The 26,673-nt window shown below is 43.5% G+C and overlaps 1 protein-coding gene across 2 annotated transcripts in view; it reads left to right on the top strand.

Moving 5' to 3' along the window:
* The window catches only part of AGPAT4 (1-acylglycerol-3-phosphate O-acyltransferase 4), a 167,372-nt gene that overhangs the window by 105,565 nt on the left and 35,134 nt on the right, over positions 1-26,673 (top strand). For both annotated transcript variants that reach the window (XM_038741164.1, XM_038741155.1), the window contains one exon: positions 115-284. In XM_038741164.1, coding sequence (XP_038597092.1) covers positions 115-284 — 170 coding nt within the window. The remainder of the gene's footprint in view (positions 1-114; positions 285-26,673) is intronic.

Below are 26,673 nucleotides of genomic sequence, written 5' to 3'. Positions count from 1 at the left end.
GGTTAGAACCCAGATCCTCTGACTCTCAGGCCCGTGCTCTTTCTACGAGGCCACACTGCTTCTCCCTGGAGTCCCCGGATGCCTTTATCCGCCTTTTATTGTTGTTTGTTTCAGAGTTGGTGATGCTGTTGGAGTGGTGGTCCGGGACTGACTGCACCCTGTACACGAATCACGAGGATTACCACCGTTATGGGAAGGAAAATGCCATCGTCATCCTAAACCACAACTTTGAAATTGACTTTCTCTGTGGCTGGAACTTTTGTGAACGATTTGGAGTCTTAGGGGTGAGTCTGAGCCTCTCATGTGCTCTCACTACCTATTCAGGAACCACCCTGGCTTTTCAATCCATGGTATTTATTGGGCACTTATTTGTACAGAGCACTGGACTGAGTGCTTGAGAGAGTTCAGTACAAAAGAGATGGTGACAGCGTGGCCTAGTAGATAAGAGCACAGGCCTGGGAGTCAGAAGGACTTGGGTTCTAATCCTGGCTCCACTGCTTGTCTGCTGTGTGACCTTGGGCAAGTCACTTCACTTCTCTGGGCCTCAGTTACCTCGTCTGTAAACTGGGAATTCAGGCTGTGAGTCCCATGTGGGACAGGGACTTTGTCCAATTCAATTTGCTTGTATCCATCCCAGTGCTTAAAACAGTGCCTGGCACATAGTAAGTGCTTAAGAAATGCCATTATTATTATTATTATTATTATTACTATTCTTCTTCTTCTTATTATTATTATTATTATAGCAGTTCCCTGCCCACAGAGAGCTTACAGTTAGGACCATCTAATAATTCCACTCTAATGGGCACCTTGAGAAAGACACTGTTTCATCAGCTTTCTTTTCCAGAGGAAGGTGAGAGGTAAAGGGCTCTTGTCTCTGAGATGGGAGTACAGAGTAAGTTGTTGTAGCCCCTTACTGCTTCCTGCCTGGCCATAGTAAGCACTTAATAAATGCCATCATTATTATTATTACTGGGAAAAGTTACTCCTTAAGGCAGTTTTCCACTAGTGCTGAAGTAAGTAGCTGCAAGGTATAAACCCCCAGCCTCCAAGAACCTCAGTCTCTTTGTATATTTTAATGGTGTTGGAAACTGGTAAAATCATTAGTGATCAGCCATGGACACTAGCAATATTGAGCCCCCACTGAGTCTAATAATGATAATAATAATAATAATAATTCATAATTATGGTATTTGTTAAGCTCTTACTGTGTGCCAGGCACTGTACTAAATGCTGGGGTGGATACAAGCAAATCAGGTTGGACACATTTTACAGATTCATTCATTCATTCAATTGTATTTATTGAGCACTTACTGTGTGCAGAGCACTTTACTAAGTTCTTGGGAAGTACAAGTTGGCAACATATAGAGATGATCCCTACGCAATAACAGGCTCACAGCCTAGATGGGGGAGACAGCCAACAAAACGAAACATGTAGACAGGTGTCAAAACCATCAGAATAAATAGAATTATAGCTATATGCACATCATTAATAAAATAGAGTAGTAAATATGTACAAGTAAAATAAATAGAGTAATAAATCTATACGAATATATATAAGTGCTGTGGGGAAGGGAAGGATGTCGGGGGGTGATGGGGAGGAGGAAGGAAAAAGGGGGCTCAGTCTGGGAAGGCCTCTTTGAGGAGGTGAGCTCTCAGTAGGGCTTTGAAGGGAGGAAGAGAGCTAGTTTTGGTGGATGTGTGGAGGAAGGGCATTCCAGGCCAGGTTAAGGACGTGGGCCAGGGGTCGATGGTGGGACAGGCAAGAATGAGGTACAGTGAGGAGGTTAGCGGCAGAGGAGTGGAGGGTGCAGGCTGGGCTATAGAAGGAGAGAAGGGAGGTGAGGTAGGAAGGGGCCAGGTGATGGAGAGCCTTGAAGCTGAGAGTGAGGAATTTTTGCTTGATTCATAGGTTGACAGGCAACCACTGGAGATTTTTGAGGAGGGGAGTGACATGCCCAGAGAGTTTGTATACAAAGATAATCCGGGCAGCAGAATGAAGTATAGACTTGTATAGACTTGAAGTATAGTATAGAATGAAGTATAGACTGAAGCCAGGAAGCCAGGAAGATGGGAGATCCGAGAGGAGGCTGATGCAGTCATCCAGTTAGGATAGGATGAGAGATTGAACCAGCAAGGTAGCGGTTTGGATGAAGAGGAAAGGGCAGATCGTGGCGATGTTGTGGAGGTGAGACCAGCAGGTTTGGGTGATGGATTGGATGTGTGGGATGAATGAGAGAGCGAAGTCGGAAATGACATCAAGCTTGCAGGCTTGTGAGATGGGAAGGATGGAAGTGCCATCTACAGTGACGGGAAAGTCAAGGAGAGGACAGGTTTGGGAGGGAAGATAAGGAGCTCAGTCTTGGACATATTGAATTTTAGATGGCAGGCAAACATCCAGATGGAGATGTCCTGAAGGCAGGAGGAAATATGAGCTTGGAGGGAGAGAGAGCAGGGGCAGAGATGTACATTTGGGTGTCATCAGCGTAGAGATGATCGTTGAAGCTGTAGGAGCGAATGAGTTCACCAAGGAAATGAGTCTAGATGGGGACCAAGAACTGCCCCTTGAGGAACCCCTACAGTAAGGGGATGAGAAGGGGAGGAGGAGCCCATGAAGGAGACTGAGAATGAACGGCCGGAGAGATAAGAGGAGAACCGGGAGAGGACAGAGTCATTGAAGCCAAGGTTGGATAGTGTGTTGAAGAGAAGGGGGTGGTCCACAGTGTTGAAGGCAGCTGAGAGGTCGAGGAGGATTAGGATAGAGTAGGAGCCATTGGATTTGGCAAGAAGGAGGTCATTGGTGACCTTTGAGAGGGCAGTTTCTGTGGAGTGTAGAGGATGGAAACCAGATTGAAGGGGGTCTAGGAGAGAGTTGGAGTTGAGGAATTCGAGGCAGCGAGTGTAGATGACTCATTCTAGGAGTTTGGAAAGGAAGGGTAGGAGGGAGATAGGGTGATAACTAGAAGGGGCAGTGGAATCAAGAAAGGTTTTTGTTTGTTTTTTTTCGGATGGGAGAGACATAGGCATGTTTGAAGGCCAAGTGGAAAGAACCAGTGAAGGTAACCAGATGAGGTAACTGAGGCACAGAAGTGAAGTGATTTGCCCAATGTCACACAGCAGACAATGGGTGGAGCCAGGATTAGGACCCATGACTTTTTGGCTCCCAGGCCCATGCTCTCTTCACTAGCCATCCTGCTTCTAGTTAGCTGAACTGAGGATTGGGGAAATGTAAAATCCCAGTGTCCTACCTGATTGGCTTGTATCTGCCCCAATGTTTGGAACAGTTGCTTGACATAGTAAGCACTTAACAAATACAAAAGAAAAGTAATTTTTTGTAAAATGTTGCATTTGATGTCATTGTGTTTTGCTGTAGTTAAACAGCAGAGCCAGAGTAATGTCACATGCATCTGGGTGTCTGGTTTAAGTGCCAACATTGGTCACCTCTGTGGGTATGTGTGTCTCTTTGTCTGTGTCTCTGTCTCTTCTCTGTCTCAATCAGTGGCTCATATTGAGTACTTATGTACTAAGTGCTTGGAATCATACAATACAACAGGCCTTAGAGTCTAGAGGACTCCATCTCCCTTTGCTATTTTTATCTTTCTAATTCATTTTCCTCACTTCCCCATCATTCATGCCTGGTCCGTTTGTCCCCATTCACCAAAACCCCCACTCCCAGGACCCTTACCACCTACCCCACTTTGGGCCCAGAAAATCTGGTCACTTTTACTCAGTGGAGTTTGTAATAGGAAAGTGGCAGTGAAAACTGGCTGATTTGGTACTGACTAAGTTCAGTTCTAAAAGGTGAGAAAAAAATCTATTAACACCATTATCAGGGAGAGTCTCAAAGGAAAAACAAAACAAAACTGAGTTCCCTTAGTAGCCCCAGCTGAAATTCCTAAAGAAAGGAGAGCATGGAAATCATTCATTCATTCAATCCTTTTTATTGAGTGCTTACTGTGTGCAGAGCACTGTACTAAGCACTTGGGAAGTACAATTTGGCAACATATAGAGACAGTCCCTACCTAACAACGTGCTCACAGTCTAGAAGGGGGAGACAGAAAACAAAACAAAACATGTGGACAGGTGTCAAGTCATCAGAATAAATAGAAGTAAAATCATAAAACATTAATTTGAAATACCTATGAAACATCCTGGAAATGGTGGAACCTATCTTCTCTAAGTATTTACTAATATGTATAATTTTAAGATCTGAAGTTACACTCAGTAGAAGACACACTTTAAAAATCACTTTTGGTATGGGTGTCATTTCTTGGGTTGTGTGCTTTTTTTCCCCCTCCTAAGTCAGTTGTAATAAAAGAGCTGCTAGTACATTTTTCAATTTAAACGTGATTTTAAAGCAATACTACTAGATAATTGTCACTTAAGTGCCATTTCCTGTATTAGTAGTCTGTTACAAGAAAGTAGTAGATTAGGAGGACATCATTGGAGATTTTTACATAAAATATACATTTGAAAATTTACGTTACATTAAATCTGTTGTGGTCTTGATGTAGAAGTAGCAGTGTTAAAAAAATAATAATTCCAGAAGCTACCAAAATTCAGACTTTTGGTAGGTGTATTTTTAAAGGGGTAATTTCACTTCATTTCTGTTTTTGTTATTTGATTTCCAGTTCTTGTATAATAATAATAATAATAAGTGCTTACTATGTGCTGAACACTGTTCTAAGTGCTGGGGTAGGTACAGGGTAATCTGGTTGTCCCACGTGGGGCTCACACATTTAATCCCCATTTTACAGTTGAGATAACTGAGGCATAGAGAAGTTAAGCGACTTGCCCAACGTCACACATCAGACGAGTGGCGGAGGGGGGATTAGAACCCATGTCCTCTGACTCCCAAGCCCGTGGACTAAGCCATGCTGCTTCTCTTGTATCTGAAAGTGACATTCTCTGATGTGAGTGACACTTTAAAACACCTTCCAGGTCATTGTAGTGAAATTTTGAAATTTCCTAGTTACAAACCAGGCCTGTCCCCTCTCCCCAGAGTCATTCAGGAATTTCAGAGTATAAATCTTAACTTGCATACTGAGTAGCATGGGGCTAAATGAGAGTCGAAACTCACCTCTTACTCTCAAGTTTTGAGTGGCACAGTGTTGTTCTCTGTTTAAATGGATAGCCTGCATTTGCCTGTTACTGGAGTGGTTGCTCAAATACTAACCCTTGTGGTTCTAATTTCCTCAGGAGTCCAGGTAGATCTGGGGAAGAGTAATAGAGCACGGGCCTGGGAGTCAGAAGATCATGGGTTCTAATCCCTGCTCTGTCACTTGTCTGCTGTGTGATCTTGGGCAAGTCACTTCATTTCTCTAGGCCTCGGTTATCTCATCTGTGAAATGGGGACTGAGACTGTGAGTCCCACATGGGACAGGGAGTATGTCCAACTTGATTTGCTTATACCCACTCCAGTGCTTTGTACAGTGCCTGGCACACAGTAAGCACTTAACACATACCACAATTATTATTATTATTATTACTATTATTATCATTATTATTATCTAGCCAAAAACTTCTGGCTTAACTGTAGGCTCTTCCAAAATATGCAGGAACTGGACTGAATAATTTTTGGTTGGCCTCATGCTGTCCCAAAAGAGAAGGACTACTGTATGTACCGTGATAAGTTGCCTTAATGATGACCTTAGGCTTCCTATAAACTCAACTGTGGGCAGGGAATGGGTCTGCCAACTCTGTTATATTGTTCTCTCCCAGGTGCTTAGTGCAGTGCTCTGCACTCAGTAAGGGCTCAATAAATACCATTGGTTGATTCAGCAAGGGCGCAATTTAGTTAGTACCGATATTCATTAAGCATCTATTATGTGTGCAGTACTTTCCTGGAGCAGGGAAAGAATGTGCTCTAGACATACAGTAAGAGTAAGAGTGGGGCATAGAAATTGGTGAATAAGGAAAAGCAAGCAAAAGTATCAAAGATAAGCATGCTGATAAACACGAAAGGAGGAGGATTTCAGTCTCCCTTCTGCAGCTGTTAGTATCCTAAAAGTTAACAAGCCCTCAAACTGCCACTGTTTGAGGCCCTCCCAGGCTAGAGCAGGAACTGTTGGGAGTTACGTGGCCAGGGGGGCAGCATCTCTCTCGCAAGTTTGGACCCTGGTAGTTGGGTGGGAGGGGAGCAGTGAGGGGCTCACACCCAATCACTTATCTGTGTTTATTGAGTGCTTACTATGTGAGGAGCACTGTATTAAGCACTTGGGAGAGTACAGTATAAAAGAGTCGGTAGACACATTTCCTGCCTTCAACAAGCTTACAGTCCAGAGGCAGATACAGTCTAGAGGCAGAGGGAACAGATATTAATATAAATTCAATTACAGATATGTACATATGTGTGGTGCTGAAGGTGGGGTGAGTAAAGGATGCAAATCCTAGTTTAAAGGTGTCACAGAAGGGAGCGGGAGAAGAGGAAATGAGGGTTTAGTCAGGGAAGGCCTCTTGGAGGAGGTTGTTTTTAATAAGGCTTTGAAGGTAGGGTGAGTGAATGAACATCTGTCACATATGAAGAGGGAGGGTGTTGGTGAGGCAGGATGTGGGTGAGGAGTTGGTGGTGAGCTAGATGATATCAAAGGACAGTGAGTAAGTTTGGCATTAGAGGAGAGAAGTGTGCGGGCTGGGTTGTAGTAGGAGAGCAGCGAGGTTGAGGATGCAAGCTGATGGAGTGCTTTAAGGCCAATGGTAACAAGTTTTTGTTTGATGTGGAGGTAGATGGGCAACCACAGTAAGTTCTTGAGAAGTTCATTCATTCATTCATTCAATTGTATTTATTGAGCGCTTACTGTGTGCAGAGCACTGTACTAAGCACTTGGGAAGTACAAGTTGGCAACATATAGAGACGGTCCCTACCCAACATTAGGCTCACAGTCTAGAAGGGGGAGACAGACAACAAAACAAAACATATTAACAAAACAAAATAAATAGAATAGTAAATATGTACAAGTAAAATAAATAGAGTAATAAATCTGTGCAAACATATATCCAGGTGCTGTGGGGAGGGGAAGGAGGTAGGGTGGGGGAGATGGGAAGGGGGGGGCTCAGAGGTCATTCATTCATTCATTTATTTATTCAATCATATTTATTGAGTGCTTACTGTGTGCAGAGCACTGTACTAAGCACTTGGGAAGTACAAGTTGGCAACATATAGAGACAGTCCCTACCCAACAGTGGGCTCACAGTCTAGAAGGGGGAGACAGACAACAAAACAAAACATATTAACAAAACAAAATAATAGAATAGTAAATATGTACAAGTGAAATAAATAGAGTAATAAATCTCTGCAAACATATATACAGGTGCTGTGGGGAGGGAAAGGAGGTAGGGCGGGGGATGAGGGGGAGAAATGGGGGGGGCTCAGAGATCATGGGTTCAAATCCCGGCTCCGCCACTTGTCAGCTGGGTGACTTGGGGCAGGTCACTTCACTTCTCTGGGCCTCAGTTCATCTGTAAAATGGGGATGAAGACTGGGAGCCCCCAGTGGGACAGCCTGATCACCTTGTAACCTCCCCAGCGCTTAGAACAGTGCTTGGCACATTGTAAGCGCTTAACAAATACCATCATTATTATTAGTCTCTGGGCCTCAGTGACCTCATCTGTAAAATGGGGATGAAGACTGGGAGCCCCCAGTGGGACAGCCTGATCACCTTGTAACCTCCCCAGCGCTTAGAACAGTGCTTGGCACATAGTAAATGCTTAATACCAGTTCTTGAGAGACTGAATGGTTTTGTAGAAAAATAATCCAGACAGCTGAGTGAAGTGAGGGAGGAGGCAGGAAGGTCAACAGTGAGTCCAGTGTAATAGTTAAGGCAGGTTGAGTGCTCAGATTAACATGGTAGCAGTTTGAATAGAGAGGAAAAGGCGGATTTTAGCAATGCCATGAAGGTTAAACTGACAGGATTGGGTGAAAGATTGAATATGTGGGTTTGAATGGGAGAGATGAGTTGAGGATAATGCCACAGTTACAGTCTTGTGAGACAGGGAGGATAGTGGTGCTGTCCACAGTGATGGGAAAGGCAGGGGGAGTACACAGTTGCTGCTGTCAGCCCTTCTCTGCACTTTGTGGCCCAGTCTCTGTGGAAACTTGGAATCTAGGAAATCATTCAAACCATTTGGCTCCTTGGATACTCTTTGATCTGTTCTGTTGTTGTGGAGTTTTGGGTCCTTGAATTAAAATTTTCCCCAAACCTTCAGAATCTCTCCACCTTAAACATTTTCTCTTATATTTCCAGGCTAGATTTTTCCAGCATAATCACTTCCAAACTTTGAACCTTGCAGATGGAAAATGTGAATATGAATTTGAAAAATTTCAAACCAAGTCCCCTGCTTATGCCAGCCCCAATTTTCTTTGGGCACTAGTGCAGTCAGGATTTTAAGGACTCTAGGCTAGATCTTCCAGTTATGTTTTCTTGATTTGATTCATTTCCTTTCAGATATACTCTGTATATAGTAATAATAATAATTATTATGGCATTTGTTAAGTGCTTACCATGTTCAAGGCACTATACTGATCGCTGGGGAGGTTACATGCAAATTGGGTTGGACACTGTCCATGTCCCGAGGGGGGTTCATACTGTCAATCCCCATTTTACAGATGAGGTAACTGAGGCCCAGAGAAGTGAAGTGACTTTCCCAAGATCACACAGCTGAAAGTGGCAGAGCCAGAATTATAACCCATGACCTTCTGACTCCTAGGCCCATGCTCTATCTATCTAATCCCAAATCATACCTCTGAACAATTCTGGTTTGAGTCAACAAGGCAAACCACCATGAAGCAAAGAGGTTTAGTGGAAAAAGCCCAGGACTGGGAGTCAGAGGACCTGGGATCTAATCCTGGTTCTACTACTTGCTTACTAAGTGACCTTGGACAAGTTGCTTGACTTCTCTGTGCCTCAGTTTCCTCATCTGTACTAAGGGGATTAAATGCCTGTTCACCCTCCTACTTTAACTATGATCCTCATCTGGTGTAGGGACTGTAGTTAACCTGATTATCTTATATCTACCCAAGTGTTCAATACAGCACTTGTTACATAGTATTATACCTATGGATCTATCTTAAGCCTCATTTCTCGCCCCAAACCTTATTTTTTTTTGATGACCACCAACTCTTTTATGCTGTAGTCTCCCAAGTCCTTACTACAGTACACTGCCCACAGTAAGTGCTTCAAAAATATGATTGGTTGGTTGATTGACTACCACATGGATGATCGCTGGAATGCTGAGTTTACGCCCCTCAGCTAAAATCATGGTCAGGTAAATCATAGATTAGGGTGTGCTGGGAAGAAAAAGGGGAAACCTTCTGCTGCCTTATGTCATCTCTTAGTAAACAACACTTGTTTGAATACATGTGTTCCATTGTTCATTGTTTCTGTGTTGTTCTGTGGTCCTGCCCCACCGAGCCTGTCTCTGAGGTTCATGAGCGGCAGGAACAATTCAATCCTCTGTGGACTTCCAGGACCCAAGCTTGGGAGACTGTTGCCCAAGTCAGAGATACTGACAGTAATCATATGTGATACCAGGGTAATGCAAAGAGGAAAGTAGACAGGCTTCCTCTGTGTTATAACCATCCAAACTGGCTTTCTCCTCTTGGAATTTGAACCTCATTTTTCTTTGTTCAGTTGATAGGCTGAGGAACTTGGCCTAATGGAAAGAGAATGGGACTGGGAGACCTGGGTTCAAATCCTGGTTCTCCCACATGCCTGGTCTGTGACTTTGCATGAGTTTCTTAACCTCTCTGTGCCTCAGTGTCCTCAACTAGAAAATGGGAATTCAGTACTGTTTTCCCTTCCCCTTAGATTGTGAACTTTGTGTGGGACAAGGGCCTTCCCTGACCTGATTATCTTATATTTACTCTAGTGCTTAGTGCTTGGTGTACTTAACAAATAACATAGTTATTATGACTGTCAAATTCATCTGGATTTGTTGATCAAGTCCCATTTCCTATCTTTATTCATAAGAGGAAAAAAGTTGCAATTGTTTGCCCTGGACCTTATTCTCCCAAGAGTTTGCCCTGGTATTTAGTAAAGGAGTTCTCAATGGAGAAGTTATTTGACTCTGGCTGATTTGTGTGGCAACCAGGCAACCAGATTCCTTGAAAAGATGAAAACAATGCCATTGTGTGTTCACCTCTGGTGCCTGGAGTTCAATGAGGCTGCTGTTTTTTCTCATAAACAATCGCCAGTGTTTACCAATCACCCACAATACCAAGGGCTTTTTTTCATTTTGTTTTTAAGAGAAAATGAAGAGGCTGCAGAACACCTTCAAGGAAGGCAGAAAGTAATTTGAAATGAAACAAAAGAGGCATTAACAGGGTGCTACAAGGAATTTAATAGACTTACTAAACACTGGAAGGGTATCAGAGGAGAGATTAAAATCTTCTCCTCCTCTTCTTCCTTTTTCTCCTCCTCCTCCTCTTCCTCCAGCAATTAATATGTGCTGACCATTGTACTAAGCACTGGGGTAGATACAAGATAATCAGGTCGGACACAGTCCCTGTCCCAAATGGGGTTCGCAGTCTGAATAGGAGGAACAGCAGGAACAGCAGGATCCCCATTGTATAGAGAAGAAAACTGAGGCACTGAAAAGTTGTGGCTTTCCCAGGGGCATACAGCAGGCAAGTGGAAGGAGGATCTTCAAGACCAAAACAGATTTCTTTGTACAGACATCAGATGGCTTTCTGTGGTCCCTTCTATACTGTCTCCCCCACCCCCCTCTCCCTAGGGGGCCTCATTTTATCCCACTCCCCAAGACTGGCTGGGAAAGTGGGAGGACTTGGTTTCCTTCTTCTTCCTAATGCCGTTGCTTTTACACCCTGCCCCACATCCCTCTCTTTTCTTTACTTTCATGTCCATATCATCCACATCTACCTCCCACTCCAATTATTAGTCACGGGCATCTACCATCCCCCAGTCTCCTACTCCAACTTTCTGATCTATTTTGACCCTTTTCTCACATTCTTTCCCTCTTTCTCCATTGCCACACTGATCCTCAGGGACTTTCATATCCATGTGGATGTCCTTGATGATCTTCTCCCCAACTCTACTGAAGTCCTGCTCCACTCCACCCCACCTCACCCACTCATTGAACACATGCTCAATCTTATCTTAAGATTGCTCAATCTTAATGCTCAATCTTAATTTGAACACATGCTCAATCTTATCATCTCTAGTCACTGTACAATCTCTACCTTCACCAATTCTGAAATTCTGTGACAGCAACTTCCTCACCTGCCTTCTCTTGCACACCACCACCCCTTTCACAAATCTGTCTTGATCCCCACAGGGACCTCTGATCTCTCGACCCCTTCCAATTATCCCAAGCCATCATGCCCCATTTGGTCTCCACACCCAGTCTACCTTCTCTCAATGCACAAATACAAACCTACAACACCTTACTTTCCAAAGGCTCCTTCCCCACTACTTTCAAACACACTCATCTGCCCACTACCCTAAAAAAAAAAACCTGCCATGACCCCACAACACCCTCCAGTTATGAACCATCTCCCTCCTATCCTTCCTCTCTAAACAACTGGAGTGAGTCATTTACATCTGCTGTCTCCACTTCCTCTCCTCCAATTATCGGACCCACTGCAGTCTGGCTGCTGCCCTCTCCATTCCACAGAAACTGTTCTGTCACTAATGATCTCCTTCCTGGCAAATCCAATGGTTTCTACTCCATTCTAAACCTCCTTATTCTCTCAGCTGCCTTTGATACAATGCACCACCATCTTCTCCTCAGAACATTATCCAAACTTGGCTTCACTGACACTATCTTCTCCTGGTTTTCCTCCTATGTCTTTGTCTGCTCATTAGCACTCTCTTTTTCAGGCTCTTCCTCTGCCTCCCACCCTCTAACAGTGGAAATCCCTTAAGGGTCAGTTCTGGGTCCCCTTCAATTCTCCATCTGCATCCACCCCTTCAGAGAACTCATTTTTCTCCCATGGCTTCAGCTACCATCTCAACATGGTTAATTCCCAAATCTGCCTCTCCTGCTCTAACCTCTCTCTTTCTCTGCAGGCTTGCATTTCATCCTGCCTTCAGGTCATCTCTACTCAAGTATCTTGCAATTATCTCAAGCCTAACATGTCCAAAATAGAACTCCTCATCTTCCCACACAAACACTGTCCTCCTGCAACCTACCCATCACCGGAAACAGCACCACCATCCTCCCTGCCTCACAAACCCGTAACCATGGCGTTATCCTCCACTCACCTATCTCATTTGACCCACACATGCAGTCTGTCACAAAAGCCTGTCAGTTCTACTTTCACTACAACTCTCAAATCTGACCTTTTCATTCCATCCAAACTGCTCTGATGCTGATCCAAGCACTTCCAAGCCTTGAGTAATGTATCAGCCTCCTCTCTGACCTCCTTCCTCCCGTCTCTCTCCTCTGCTGCCCGGATTATGTCTCTGAAAAACCATTCAGTCCCCATCTCCCGATTCCTCAAGAACCTCCAGTGGTAACTCATCCACCTCCACATCAAACAGAAGAGCCTTACCGTTGGCTTTAAGGCACTCAGTCAGCTCTCCCTCCTACCTTTCCTTGTTGATTTCCCACTACAACCCAATCCACACACTCTGCTCCTGTAATGCCAGCCTACTCTCTGTACCTCTATCTTGCCACTGACCCCTTTTCCATATTGAGAAGCAGCTTGGAATGGTATAGTGGTTAGAGCACAGGCCTGGGAATCAGAAAGTCATGGGTTCTGATCCGGACTCCACAGCTTGTCTGTTGTGTGACCTTCGGCAAGTCACTTCACTTCACTTGAGGGTAGCGTGGCTCAGTGGAAAGAGCCCGGGCTTTGGAGTCAGAGGTCATGGGTTCAAATCCCAGCTCCGCCACTTGTCAGCTGTGTGACTTTGGGCAAGTCACTTAACTTCTCTGTGCCTCAATTACCTCATCTGTAAAATGGGGATGAAGACTGTGAGCCCCTCATGGGATAACCTGATTACCTTGTAGCCTCCCCAGCGCTTAGAACAGTGCTTTGCACATAGCACTTAATAAATGCTATTATTATTATTATTATTCTCTGGGCCTCAGTTACTTCATCTGGAAAATGGGGATTGAGACTGTGAGCCCTTCATGGGGCAGGGACTGTGTCCAACCTGATTAGCTTCTATCTACCCCAGCACTTAGGACAGTGCTTGGCACATAGTAAATGCTTAACAAGTACCATTATTATTATTATTATTCTCTTTAGTCTGGAACTCCCTCCCCCTTCACATCTTACAGCCCACACTCTCCCCACTTCAAAACCCTCCTAAAATCACATTTCTTTTGAAAGAGCTTCCCAAACTAAGCTCTCTAGACAGTCATATTTATTGAGTGCTTATGTACAGAGCATTGTACTAAACGCTTGGGAGAATACAATACAACAATAAACAGACACAATCCCCACTATTTTCCCATCCACTCTGTCTTCTGCGTCAACTATGAACTTGACTGTATACCCCTGAGTACTTTGGTATTCACCTCAGACCTACAGTTCTTATATAGTCTTACATTGTACTCTTTCCCCTCTCCCTCTCTGCTTTAATGACTGTCTCCCCCTGTAAACTGCAAGATCGCAAGATCCTTTTGGTCAGGGGTCACATCTACCAGCTCTGTTGTAGTGTACTTTCCAAGTGCTTAGTACAGTGCTCTGCACCCAGTAAGCACTCAATAAATACCATTGTTTGATTGTGTAGTGTAGAGCTCTGCATGCAGTAGGTGCTCCATGAAAAGCATTGATTTATGATAGATATATAACAGCAGTTTTCCTCTTGAATTTTCCATCATATAATCTAGAAGGAATAATCTCCTAAAGGCACCCCAACAATTTCCTTTTAAGATAATTTATTGATTTCTTCAGTGTGTATTTTACAGTTCGCAAGAGCCCAGTGAACAGTAGAATGCTACTAAAGAGGAATAGAAATTTGGAAAGTGCTAGGCCTCAAAGCTAGGATTCAGAATCTGTTTACCTCTATAGAATATATAGATACTACCAAATCTCAGTATCTTAAAATGTGAGTTCAGAACAAATTAGAGTTTCATTTTGAAATGTGGTTTGCCTTGTGTAATAAGGGGATGAGTCTGGTAGTTTTCTACTTCGCAAGAGAAGAGGAACGTAGAACTCAGAATGGAAACCGAATGGGGAGCTGGGCTTGGGGTCGGGGCCAGGCTGCAAGCAGGTGGGATGACCATGGACTGGGTTTAACCTGTTTCAGAGTTCTCAAGCCTTCTGTTGGTAGGTTCCTGCAATGGCTGTGTACCAAGAAAAACGCTAATACTGTGGCATAGGTTCATGGTATGCCAGGCATTACCTATGCGTAGAAGTTCAGCTGTGCCAGGTGGAATTACCAGCCCCGTAGTGCATAGGGACAACACCCCCACATGTGCAAAGCCTCCCACATCAATGTCGTCTTATTTGACCAAGCAGATAATAATAATAATAACTGCGGTCTTTGTTAAATGCTTACTGTGTGCCAGACACTGTACTAAGCACTGGGTTAGGTACAAGATAATCAGGTTGGACACAGTCCCTGTCCCATATGAGGCTCACAGTCTTAATCCCTATTTTACAGATGAGGAAACTGAGGCACAGAGAAGTGAAGTGACTTGCCTAAGGTCATACATCAGGCAAGTGGCAGAGCTGGGATTACAACCCAGGTCCTCTAACTCCCAGGCCTGGGCTCTATCTAGCAGGCCATGCTACTTCTCTCCCCTTCCCTGAGGTTGCCCAGCATCTAATTGGCCTTTTTGGCTACTGACACCATTGGACTGATGATCAAGAGAATAATAAAAGCTATTGTTATAATGATATTTAGTACATGCTTTCTTTAGGCTATTCACGGTGCTAAGTGCTGAGGGAGAGAAGACAATCAGATCGAACCCAATCCCTATCCCAAATATTGTTTGCACCCCAAGTCCCCATTTTACAAGATGAGGAAACAGAGACCCTGAGAGGTTAAATAATTTGCTCAAAGTCACACAGCAGGAAAGAGAAAGAGCGTAGACTCAAACCGAAGTCTCCTGACTCACAGGTCTGTGCTCTTTCTACTACTAGGCTCCCAGTGAGCAATAACTCTGAGATCTTTCCCAAGTCCCATCTGACAGCTGTGGCCCTACCACCAAGTAGCTGCAAATGAAACCGTTTCTCCCGTGGCATAATTCCTAGCAATTACTCATGCTGATGCTCATTGGCCATTTTTCAACCCAGTCATTGAGCTTTACCAGTTCTTCCTGCACTTTATCCTCATCTGCATTACATTTGCCACCTGGAAGCACTTAGTGTCATCTGCATACATGGAGATTTCAATGCACTCTCCTTCTTCCAGATCATTTGTAAAGATATTTAAACATATCCACCAATCCCTGGGAATGCTCCCATATAGGATATTTCCATCTGGAAAGTGGAAAAGGTTTCCATTGTATAGCCAGCTTTTGTCTTTTGTAGATCACCCCTCTAATCTCAGGACTATATATCCCTTTTTTTAAAGCTTCTTAGGTGAATCCTTATCAAAGGCCTTTTGTAAATGTAGAAAGATTATGCCCATAGGTACCCCTTACTCCAAAATGCTTAAAGATCCCTTCACACAACTCCAGCAGATATATTGGACACCATTAATAATAATAATAGTAATAATTTTAGTACCGGTTATTATTATCATGGTACTTAAGTGCTTACTATGTGCCAAGCACTGTTCTAAGCAATAAGGTTGGACACAGTCCCTGTCCCACATGGGGCTCACATTCTTAATCCCCATTATCTCAGGTAATGAGGTAACTGAGGACAAGAGAACTAAAGTGACATGCCCAAGGTCACACAACAGACAAGTGGCAGAGTAGGGATTAGAACACAGGTCCTTCTGACTCACAGGCCTGTGCTCTATCCGCTAAGCCATGCTGCTTTTCCCCACCAAGTGGGGTACGTACTTAAATTGGTAATCATAACATAACCGAGAATCTTTTGAGACACAAATTTCTTCTTTGAGAATTGATGTTGAATTTTTCCCCCAACAGATTAATTTGGGGAAACCTTAATGTACTATTTACCAACCACTGTACTAAGTTTGCACTGTTTAATTAAGTCTTCATTGATAATCACAATAATACACTAATTGTAATATTTGTGTAGTGCTTACTCTATGCCGAGCACTCTGCTCAGCATTGAAGTATCAGATGAGACACACTCCCATTCCCACATGGGAGGGAACAGCTAGTATTCCCCATTTTACAGGAATCTGAGGCCCAGACAGGTTGAGTGACTTGCCCACAGTCACACAGAAGGCAAGTGGTGGAGCTCATATTAGAACCCTGGTCTCCGGACACCTAATCCTGTGCTTTTTCCACTAGGCCAAGCTCTTTCTCTCATTGATCATAAACTTAGTATCACCCCATTACTTAGACCATTGAACCCCATGTGGAACAGGGACTGTGTCTTATCTGACTGTGTTATATCTACCTCAGTGCTTAGAGCAGTACTCAGCATAGTATAAATGCTTAAATACCATTTCCATTAATATTACTATTATTATTATTACTCAACAAATTAGCAAGGTTTAGAAGGAAGGCTCACTGGTTTTTCCTTCTCAGGGTCCTTCGCGGGCTCCTCCTCTCCCTCCCATCCTTTTACTGTAGGGGTTCCTCAAGGGTCAGTTCTTGGTTCCCTTCTGTTGTTCATCTATACTCACTCCCTTGGTGAACTCATTCACTCCCACGGCTTCATCATCTGTAAGCTGATGACACCGAAATCTACATCTCCACCCTCTTCTCTCACCCTCCCTCCAGGCTGGTATCTCCTCCTGCCTTCAGGACATCTCCATCTGGATATCTGCCCACCACCTGAACCTCAGCATGTCCAAGACTGAGCTCCTTATCTTCCCTCTCAAACCTTGTCCTCGCCCTGCCTTTCCCATCACTGTGGATGGCACTACCATCTTTCCTGTGTCACAGGCCCTCAACCTTGGTGTCCTCCTTAACTCTGCTCTCTCATTCACCCCACACATCCAATCCATTATCAAAACCTGCCAGTCTCATCTCCACAGCATCGCCAAGATGTGCCCTTTCCTCTCCATCAAAACTGCTACCTTGCTGGTTCAATGTCTCATCCTATCCTGAGTGGATTACTGCATCAGCCTCCTTTCTGATCTCCCATCCTCCTGTCTCTCCCAGCTTCAGTCTGTACTTCACTCTGCTGTCCTTTCTACAGAAACACTCTGGGCATGTCATTCCCCTCTTCAAAAATCTCCAGTGGTTGCCTATCAACCTTCGAATCAAGCAAAAACTCCTCACTCTCAGCTTCAAAGCTCTCCAGCACCTTGCCCCCTCCTACCTCACCTCCCTTCTTCTACAGCCCAGCCTGCACACTCCACTCCTCTGCCACTATCCTCCTCACTGTGCCTCATTCTGGCCTGTCCCGCCATCGACCCCTGGCCCACATCCTACCTCTGGCCTTTAATGCCCTCCCTCCACACATCTGCCAAACTAGCTCTCTTCCTGCCTTCAAAGCCATATTGAGAGGTCACCTCCTCCAGGAGGCCTTCCCAAACTGAGCCCCCCTTTTCCTCTCCTCCTCCCCTCCCCATCATCCCACCTCCCTCTGCCCAGCCCACTTTCCCTTCCCACAGCACTTGTGTATATTTGTACTTATTTATTACTCTATTTTATTAATGATGTGTATATAGTTATACTTCTATTTATTCTGATGGTCTTGACACCTCTCTACTTGTTTTGTTGTCTGTCTCCCCCTTCTAGACTGTAAGCCACTTGTTGGGTAGGAACCATCTCTATATGTTGCCGATTTGCACTTCCCAAGTGCTTAGTACAGTGCTCTGAACACAGTAAGCACTCAATAAATACGATTGAATGAATGAATGAATGAATGAATTCCCAAAATTCCATCTGGACCTTTCTTATGTTTGGGTGTGAGATTAGCAATCTTCCAGGCATACATACCATTACTATTTGACAAGTTAGGTTACAGCTTTCGCCAAGAGTTCCACAACTTCTCTGCCAAGTCCTTTCAGAATGCTTGAGTGGGTGCCATCCGATTCAGGTGATTGATTTCTACCTACTTGAATCAGTAATTTAGGCCTGAAACGCCCTGTGATGGCCACAGTTTGATCCAGTAATTTGGGTGTAAGAATCTCTACAACATCCTCATTGGTAAATATTCATTGAGCTTCTCAGCCATCACCTTTTCATCTGTGAGTGCACCATTTACCCATCAATGAATCATATTTATTGAGCACTTACTGTGTGCAGAGCAAGATTCTAAGCCCTTCTCTTAAAGTGGTCTCATTGATTCCGTAGGTAGCCTCCTGTTTGATTCGAAGAGTCTTTAGTTTTCCAATTTGGAGTTCATGCAGAACCAGAGAAGAAAAGGAACATGGCCTAGTGGAAAGAACACAGGCCTAGGAGTCAGAGGACTTGGGTTCTAATCCCAGTTCTGCCACTTGCCTGTTCTGTGACCTTAGGCAAGTCACCTAATTTCTCTGTGCCTCAGTTATCTCATCTGTAAAATGAGAATTCAGTTCTCCCACTGACTTAGACTGTGAGCCCTAGGCTGGAAAGGGACTGAGTCCAAACCAATTATCTTGAATCTATCTCAGCACTTAAAATAATAATAATAATGATGGTATTTGTGAAGCACTTACTATGTGTCAAGCACTGTTCTAAGTGCTGGGGTAGATACAAGGTCAGCAGGTTGTCCCATGTGGGGCTCACAGTCTTCATCCCCATTTTACAGATGAGGTAACTGAGGCACAGAGAAGCTAAGTGACTTGCCCAAAGTCACACACCTGACAAGTGGTGGAGCTGGGATTAGGACCCAACGACGTCTGACTCCCAAGCCCATGCTCTTTCCACTAAGCCACGCTGCTTCTCGTGCTTGTGCTTGACACATAGTATGCCCTTACAAATATAATTTAAAAATAAAAAAAGACCTCCTGGCTTGCCTCATTTCTTTTTTTTTGATTCTAACTCGCCATTCTTCTCTTCCCTCTGTTGAAGTTTCCATTTTCAAAAGATGTTTTCCCTCTTAATAATAATAATAATAGTATTTGTTAAGTGCTTACTATGTGCCAGGCATTGTACTAAGCACTGGGAAGGATACAAGCATATCAAGTTGTCCCGTGTGGGGCTCACAGTCTCAATCCCCATTTTACAGATGAGGAACTGAGGTACAGAGAAGAGAAGTGACTTACTCAAGGTCACACATTAGGCAAGTGGTGGACCTGGGATTAGAACCCATGACCTTCTCACTCCCTATCCTGTGCTCTAGCCACTACACCATGCAGCTTCTCCTGCTGGTTGTGGTCTCTCTTGCCCATACTGTTAGACATGCGAGGTTTCTGTTAGTTTTTTTTTGTTCTTGTAGCACATATTTTACCAGTATATAAAAATGGTACATTTTAAAACCTTCAGGTTTTTAATAAGTTGCTTGGTTTTTTAACTCTCCCATACAGCTGATTCCTCTCTGAGGTCCACATTCTTTCATGGGTTCCTTTTCTAAAATGAATGTCTTGTATTAGGATTTTTTTTGTTTTTGTTCCTTACTTTTTTTGGAGGGGTCCTTTCTTCCCCTCTTCTTACTTGCCCAAAAAGCATGTTAAATTTCACTGAGTTGTGGGCCTTATTACTAAGCTTAACAGATATTATTATTATTATTATTATTATTATGTTTCTCTTTTACCTGGATCTCCAGAACTAGATGTAGTCCACTACTAGAATTATAAGCAGTACATTATCTTTCTTATGTAGTCAAACCTTATTGAGGGCTTACTGTGTGGGGGGCACTGTAGTAAGTGCTGGGGAGAGTAAAATATAGCGTGGCTCAGTGGAAAGAGCATGGGCTTTGGAGACAGGTCATGGGTTCAAACCCTGGCTCTGCCAATTGTCAGCTGTGTGACTTTGGGCAAGTCACTTAACTACTCTGTGCCTCAGTTACCTCATCTGTAAAATGGGGATTAATAATAATAATAATAATGGCATTTATTAAGTGCTTACTATGTGCAAAGCACTGTTCTAAGCTCTGGGGAGGTTACAAGGTGATCAGGTTGTCCCACGGGGGGCTCACAGTCTTAATCTTGATTAGTCTTGATTAAGACTGTGAGCCCCCCCATGGTACAACCTGATCACCTTGTAACCTCCCCAGTGCTTAGAACAGTGCTTTGCACATAGTGCTTAATAAATGCCATCATCATCATCATTTCCTGCCACAATGAGTTTACAGTTTAGAGGGCTGCAGTCTACAGTCTTGTTGGTTCTATGATTAGCTGTTCCAGAAAAGGTATTGTCCTGATCCTAAAACATCTTCACATCTCTACTTGAATTAGTTAGTCATCTTATGTTAGGATATTACTCACCCTATTTTTACAGCTTTCCAAACTCATTAAATCATTTCTTAATCATTTTCCTCACCCCAGGCAGGTGTTTTTAGAGCACTTCTACCATGATATTTTTGTTTGAATGGACTTTCTCTACAAAGGGAAGCTATGATATATCACTCAAGAATCTTACCCTTTATGTTGTCCTTTCAAGTCCAGTATCACCCCCTCACCCATGTGCCCTTCCTGGATTTTCCTGTCAATATCAAGATTAGCAACTCTGAATCTCATTGTTTCTCTTCCCTCCATCAAAACGGAGAGATCAGGACCTATTCTGGACATCACCAAACCAAAGACTATTATTCTGCGAAAGCAGCTTTGTGGCCCCATGCTACTAACCAGAGCACCTGCTGAGGTGTGCCCATAGCACCTTTCTAAAAGCAATAAAATGATTAATCAAGGAAATCATAAAACAAATGATTTTTTTAATGATGTACAATCCATTTGGAAAGTGAAAACATCTAGGAAAACTTAAGTCTGTTTACAAACCCTAATTCAATTAGATGAATTTAAATTGAAACCATTTATATGATGCATTGTCAGAGTCTACATAGAACAAACCTATATTTTGGATTGGGATAGCTGAAAGATTTTGTCATGGTTAAATGCATCATCAGTGTTTTTTCAGGGGGATAAGGGGTTGAACCGCCCTTCTCCCCACTATAAAAATAATACTTGTGGTATTTTTATACAGTTACTCTGTGTTGAGTACTATGCAGTCCTACATGGAGCTCACAGTCTAAGTAGGAGAGAGAACAGAGAGAAAAATCCCCAATTTGCTGAAGAGGGAACTGAGGCACAGAGAAGTTAAGTGACTTGCCCAAGGTCACACAGCAGACAGGTGGTAGAGCCAGGATTGGAACCCAAGTCATCTGACTCCCAGGCCTGGGCTCTATCCCCTACGCCACTCTGCTAAAAGGTCTAGATAATTGGCATATAGGAATAGGTTGGTTTATCCTTTGTGTACATCCTCCTTCTTACTCTAATATCCTATATAGCGAGGTTTGGGATTGGTGCCAGAGTCAGATGCTCTTCTCTCCAAAGCTCTTAGTAAGGTGTTCTGCACAGAGTAAGTATTCAATAAATGCTTGTATCGATGGATTGATCGATACCCCATATTGAAGCTAATTGCCTTAACAGGGCTGTAGTTGCTAACAGATATTTCTGTGGCAAATATTTGTTCAGTCATTTGCCCATCATAGCATTTATTGAGCACTTGTGCTTTGTAGAGAGTTGTTGTCAGCTCTTGGGAGAGTACAGGAGTTAGTCAACACAACCCCACAGCACCTGTATATATGTTTGTACAGATTTAATACTCTATTTATTTTACTTGTACATACTATTCTATTTTTTTGTTAATGATGTGCATTTAGCTTTAATTCTATTTGTTCTGATGACTTGACACTTGTCCACATGTTTTGTTTTGTTGTCTGTCTCCCCTTTCTACACTGTGAGCCTGTTGTTGGGTAGGGACCGTCTCTATATGCTGCCAACTTGTACTTCCCAAGCGTACAGTGCTCTGCACACAGTAAGCGCTCAATAAATATGATTGAATGAATGAATGAACCCCTACCCTTAAGTAGTTTACAATCTAGCAGGCCGGGTGAGATGCTAAAATAAAGTACAGGTTGTGGGGAAAAAACAGAGTTTAAAGATATGCACCTAAGTGACATTGGTTTGGGACGGGTGGGGTGAGGTCTTAGTGGGCGAAGATTGCAGTTCAGAGGTGATCAGGAACTACTGAAGTTCCTCTCTCCCTCCCCATCCCCCCCGCCCTACCTCCTTCCCCTCCCCACAGCACCTGTATATATGTTTGTACAGATTTATTACTCTATTTTACTTGTACATATTTACTCTTCTATTTATTTTATTTTGTTAATATGTTTTGTTTTGTTGTCTGTCTCACCCTTCTAGACTGTGAGCCCGCTGTTGGGTAGGGACCGTCTCTATATGTTGCCAACTTGTACTTCCCAAGCACTTAGTACAGTGCTCTGCACACAGGAAGTGCTCAATAAATATGATTGAATTAATGAATGAAAGTGACAACAGGGAAATAGGGTGGGGAGACGAGAGATTCATCAGGGAAGGCATCTTGAAGGAGATTGAGGTTAGTGAGTTTTGAAGATGGGGAGAGCAGTCATCTGCTGGATGGGCAGGGGGAGTTCCAAGCAGAAGGAAGGGTGTGAGCAAGAGGTTGACTGTGGGAGCATCAAAATGGAGGTACAATGAGTAGTTTGGCTGGGATGTGGTGGGAGAGGAGCAAAGATGAGGGCAGGCTGAATGCTTTAAAGCTGTTGGGCAGGAGTTTTTGCTTGCTGCAGAGAGGAATAAGCCACCGGTGGAGGATTTTGAGGAGTGAGAACACGTGTACGAACTGCTGAAGAAACACTCACCATGTGGATGACAGTACCTGTGAATCATGCAAAATCCCTGTTCAAAACCATCCCAAAGTTTTAAAAATGAAAATCCATCTTTCTGAGTTTTCAAAAAAAGAGAAAACCTGATTATTCATACATTCATTCAATCATATTTATTGAGCGCTTACTATGTGCAGAGCACTGTACTAAGCACTTGGAAAGTATATGTCAGCAACATATAGAGACCGTTGCTACCCATCAACGGGCTCACAGTCTAGAAGGGGGAGATAGACAACAAGGGCTCTCTAAGGTCTTCAATAATAATAATAATAATAATAATAATAATAATAATAATAATGGCATTTATTAAGTGCTTACTATGTGCAAAGCACTGTTCTAAGTGCTGGGGAGGTTACAAGGTGATCAGGTTGTCCCTCGTGGGGCTCACAGTCTTAATCCCCATTTTACAGATGAGGTAATAACTGAGGCACAGAGAAGTTAAGTGACTTGCCCAAAGTCACACAGCTGACAATTGGCATATCTGGGATTTGAACCCATGACCTCTGACTCCAAAGCCCGTGCTCTTTCCTACTGAGCCACAATGCTTCTCAGTCGGTCGGTTAATTTCGGCAAAGGGTGGCCAATCAGATGGGAGAAGGGACACCACCACCTGTGAACCAAGGGGAAAGATAGAAGGACCTGGATTCCAACCCCGGCCCCACTACTCATCCACTCTATGACCTTCGGCAAGTCACTCCACCTCTCTGGGCCTCTGTTCCCTGATCTGCAAAATGGGGGTCAAGCATGTGAGCCCCATGTGGGACAGGGATTGGGTACGCACTTACCAAATACCATCATTGTTATACTATTATTATCATTATTGTGTGGAGCCCTCTACTAAGTGCTTGAGAGAGTACAGTAGTCAATAGGAACAATCCCTACTCTCCTGACATATGCATTTGAAAACTAAATGGAAGATGGAAGATGGAAATTCCAATAAAATGAACTCAAAGTTATTTCCTCTTCCTAATGAGAATAACAATAATAATAGTAATAACTGCGGTATTTGTTACACTCTTGCTATGTGCCAGGCACTGTTCTAAGCACTGGGGTAATTACAAATTAATTAGTTTGGACACAGTCCCTGTCCCTCATGGGGCTCAGTGTTAATCCCCATTTTACAGATGAGGGAACTGAGGCCCAGGGAAGTGACTTGCCCCAGGTCACATGGCAGATGAGAGGCGGAGCCAGGGTAATAATAATAATAATAATAATGATGGTGTTTATTAAGCACTTACTATGTGCAAAGCACTGTTCTAAGCACTGGGGAGGTTACAAGGTAATCAGGTTATCCCACATGGGGCTCACAGTCCCAATCCCCATTTTACAGATGAGGTAACTGAGGCACAGAGAAGCTAAGTTACTTGCCCAAATTCACACAGCTGATGACTGGTGGAGCTGGGATTTGAATCCATGACCTCTGACTCCAAAGTTCATTCTCTTTTCACTGAGCCATGATGCTTCTCATGAGAACTCAGGTCCTTCTGATGCCTAGACTTGTGCTCTAGTCACTAGGCCACACTGCTCCTCCCCTACCTTTCTCCACATCCTTTCTGAATTTCGAGTCATCCTATTTTCTTTCATTCATTCCACCGTCTTTATTGAGCGCTGACTGCATTCAGAGCACTGTACTAAGCGCTTGGAAATACAGTTCGGCAACAGATAGAGACAATCCCTACCCAACGATGGGCTCACAGTCTAGAAGGTGGGAGACAGACAACAAAACAAAACAAGTTTTGTTTTGTTTTTTTTCCCCTTCCTCCCTCTCCCCATCCCCCCGCCTTGCCCCCTTCCCCTCCCCACAGCACCTGTATATATGTATATATGTTTGTACGTATTACTCTATTTATTTTATTTGTACATATTTATTTTATTTATTTTATTTTGTTAATATGTTTTGTTTTGTTCTCTGTCTCCCCCTTCTAGACTGTGAGCCCACTGTTGGGTAGGGACCGTCTCTATATGTCTCCAACTTGTACTTCCCAAGCGCTTAGTACAGTGCTCTGCACACAGTAAGTGCTCAATAAATACGATTGAATGAAAGTAGACAGGCGTCAATAGCATCAATAGCAATAAATAGAATTATAGACATATACACATCATTAACAAAATAAATAGAATAGTAGACGTACATATATACACAAGTGTTGGGAAGGAAGTGGGGTAGAGCAGAGGGAGGGAGTTGGGGCGATGTGGGGGGAGCAGAGGAAAAGGGGGGCGCAGTCTAGGAAGGCCTCCTGAAGGAGGTGAGCTCCTGGCCCTCCCCGTCTCACCTGATCTCTTACTGACGGAATCGAGTCATTTAAGTTTTACGTTTCCGCTCCCATAGTTGCACGTGCTTTAAATCTCCCATAATCCGGGCCCTTTGTATGTGAATTTTTGCTATTCTGGCAGTAAATACTCTGTCAATTAAAAAGTGGATTTGATTCCCTTTAAGGGATGCTTCATCAGCCAATCTGTTTGGGACATTGACAGAGATGATAGTTTAAACTGGTGACTCCTTGGGACAATACAAAATTAAAGCATTGTGGCAAGCTGTTATTGTTATGTGATCCTCAAATTCCATTGGGGTTCAAAGAATCCTGTAACCCAAGCCAAGAATGTCATTGGAAATGCTCGAGTTAGTTTGGGGTCTAAAATTTTCTAGAGTCTATTTCACCAGTGCTAAGGATACAACTTCCTAGGAATGCCAGTTCAGTAACGGAGCATGTAAGTTCCTTGTGGGAAGGGAATATGACTACCATCGCTAATGTACCATACTCTCCCAAGTGCTTAGAACAGTGCTCTGCACTCAGTAAGCCATCAAAAAATGGCATTGATTGAAGAACTGGGTAGAATTTTTCCACATCTATCATTCAACCAGATCTCCTGGTTAAGACAACTTGCCCAGCTGAGAAAGTACTGTACATCAAGGAAAGCAGAGGACCCCCAATATATTATGGGCACAAAGTATGCCATGATGTAGTATGTTTTCAGTCATATTGTTCAGAAACAAATGAAGACTGTAGAGTTTTGATGGTAGAGGCAGTGGTGGGCCAGGTATCAACCTGAGAGAAAGTTAGGAGTCAAGAGAACTAAAGTATTCCCTGCTGCCTCTACTATCACCTCCCCGGCCCCCCTCCCCCTCCAGGTCAGACTTGCAGCCAAACTGGGGAAAAGTCCATGTGAGGTGGAAGGGATGATTCCTTATAGAGTAACAATGCTAATGCCTTCCATTTGACTCAGACAAATGGAACAGGTTTGCTTGGGTTTTATTAATAATAAATAAATGATAATAATAATGATAAGGGAAGGAGTATAGCATAATGGATAGAGCATGGGCCTGAGAGTCAGGAGGTCATGGGTTCTAATGCTGACTCCACCACTTCTCGACCGTGTGGCCTTGGTCAAGTCATTTTACTCTCTGTGCCTCAATTACCTCAACTGTAAAATGGGGATTAAGACTGTGAGCCCCATGAGGGATAGGGACTGGGTCCAACCCAAAGCTTAGTACAGTGCCTGGCACTGGCGCTGTATTAACAAATACTACTATTATCATTATTAATGATGATAAAAAATACTGGTAACCATGAGTTCTTAGAAAGCTATGTTGCCTCATTCATGTTGGGACAAGTCCCATGTGGTCATGACTAATTGTGGAACAACGCTCATTTGCTTTTGAGTCTCCTGAGCTTTTCCTGGTAGCTTGGTGAGTTGCAGTGTTTTCCTCTTGGCAGTGGAGGTGGAAGAGGGAAGATTGAAAAGACTCTTGAGAAAAACTGAATTATGTCATTTGTGTGTCCTAGGTAGAACAAAGTAGCCTTTGATTTATACACTCTTACAACTCATAAGCCCATATTGAGGCTTTATCTAAGGCCTTTGTACTCTGATTTGTGACA

The sequence above is a fragment of the Tachyglossus aculeatus genome, chromosome 2 (genome assembly GCF_015852505.1).
Source record: "Tachyglossus aculeatus isolate mTacAcu1 chromosome 2, mTacAcu1.pri, whole genome shotgun sequence".
NCBI lineage: Eukaryota > Metazoa > Chordata > Mammalia > Monotremata > Tachyglossidae > Tachyglossus > Tachyglossus aculeatus.
This window is presented reverse-complemented; position numbering and strand designations above follow the sequence as displayed.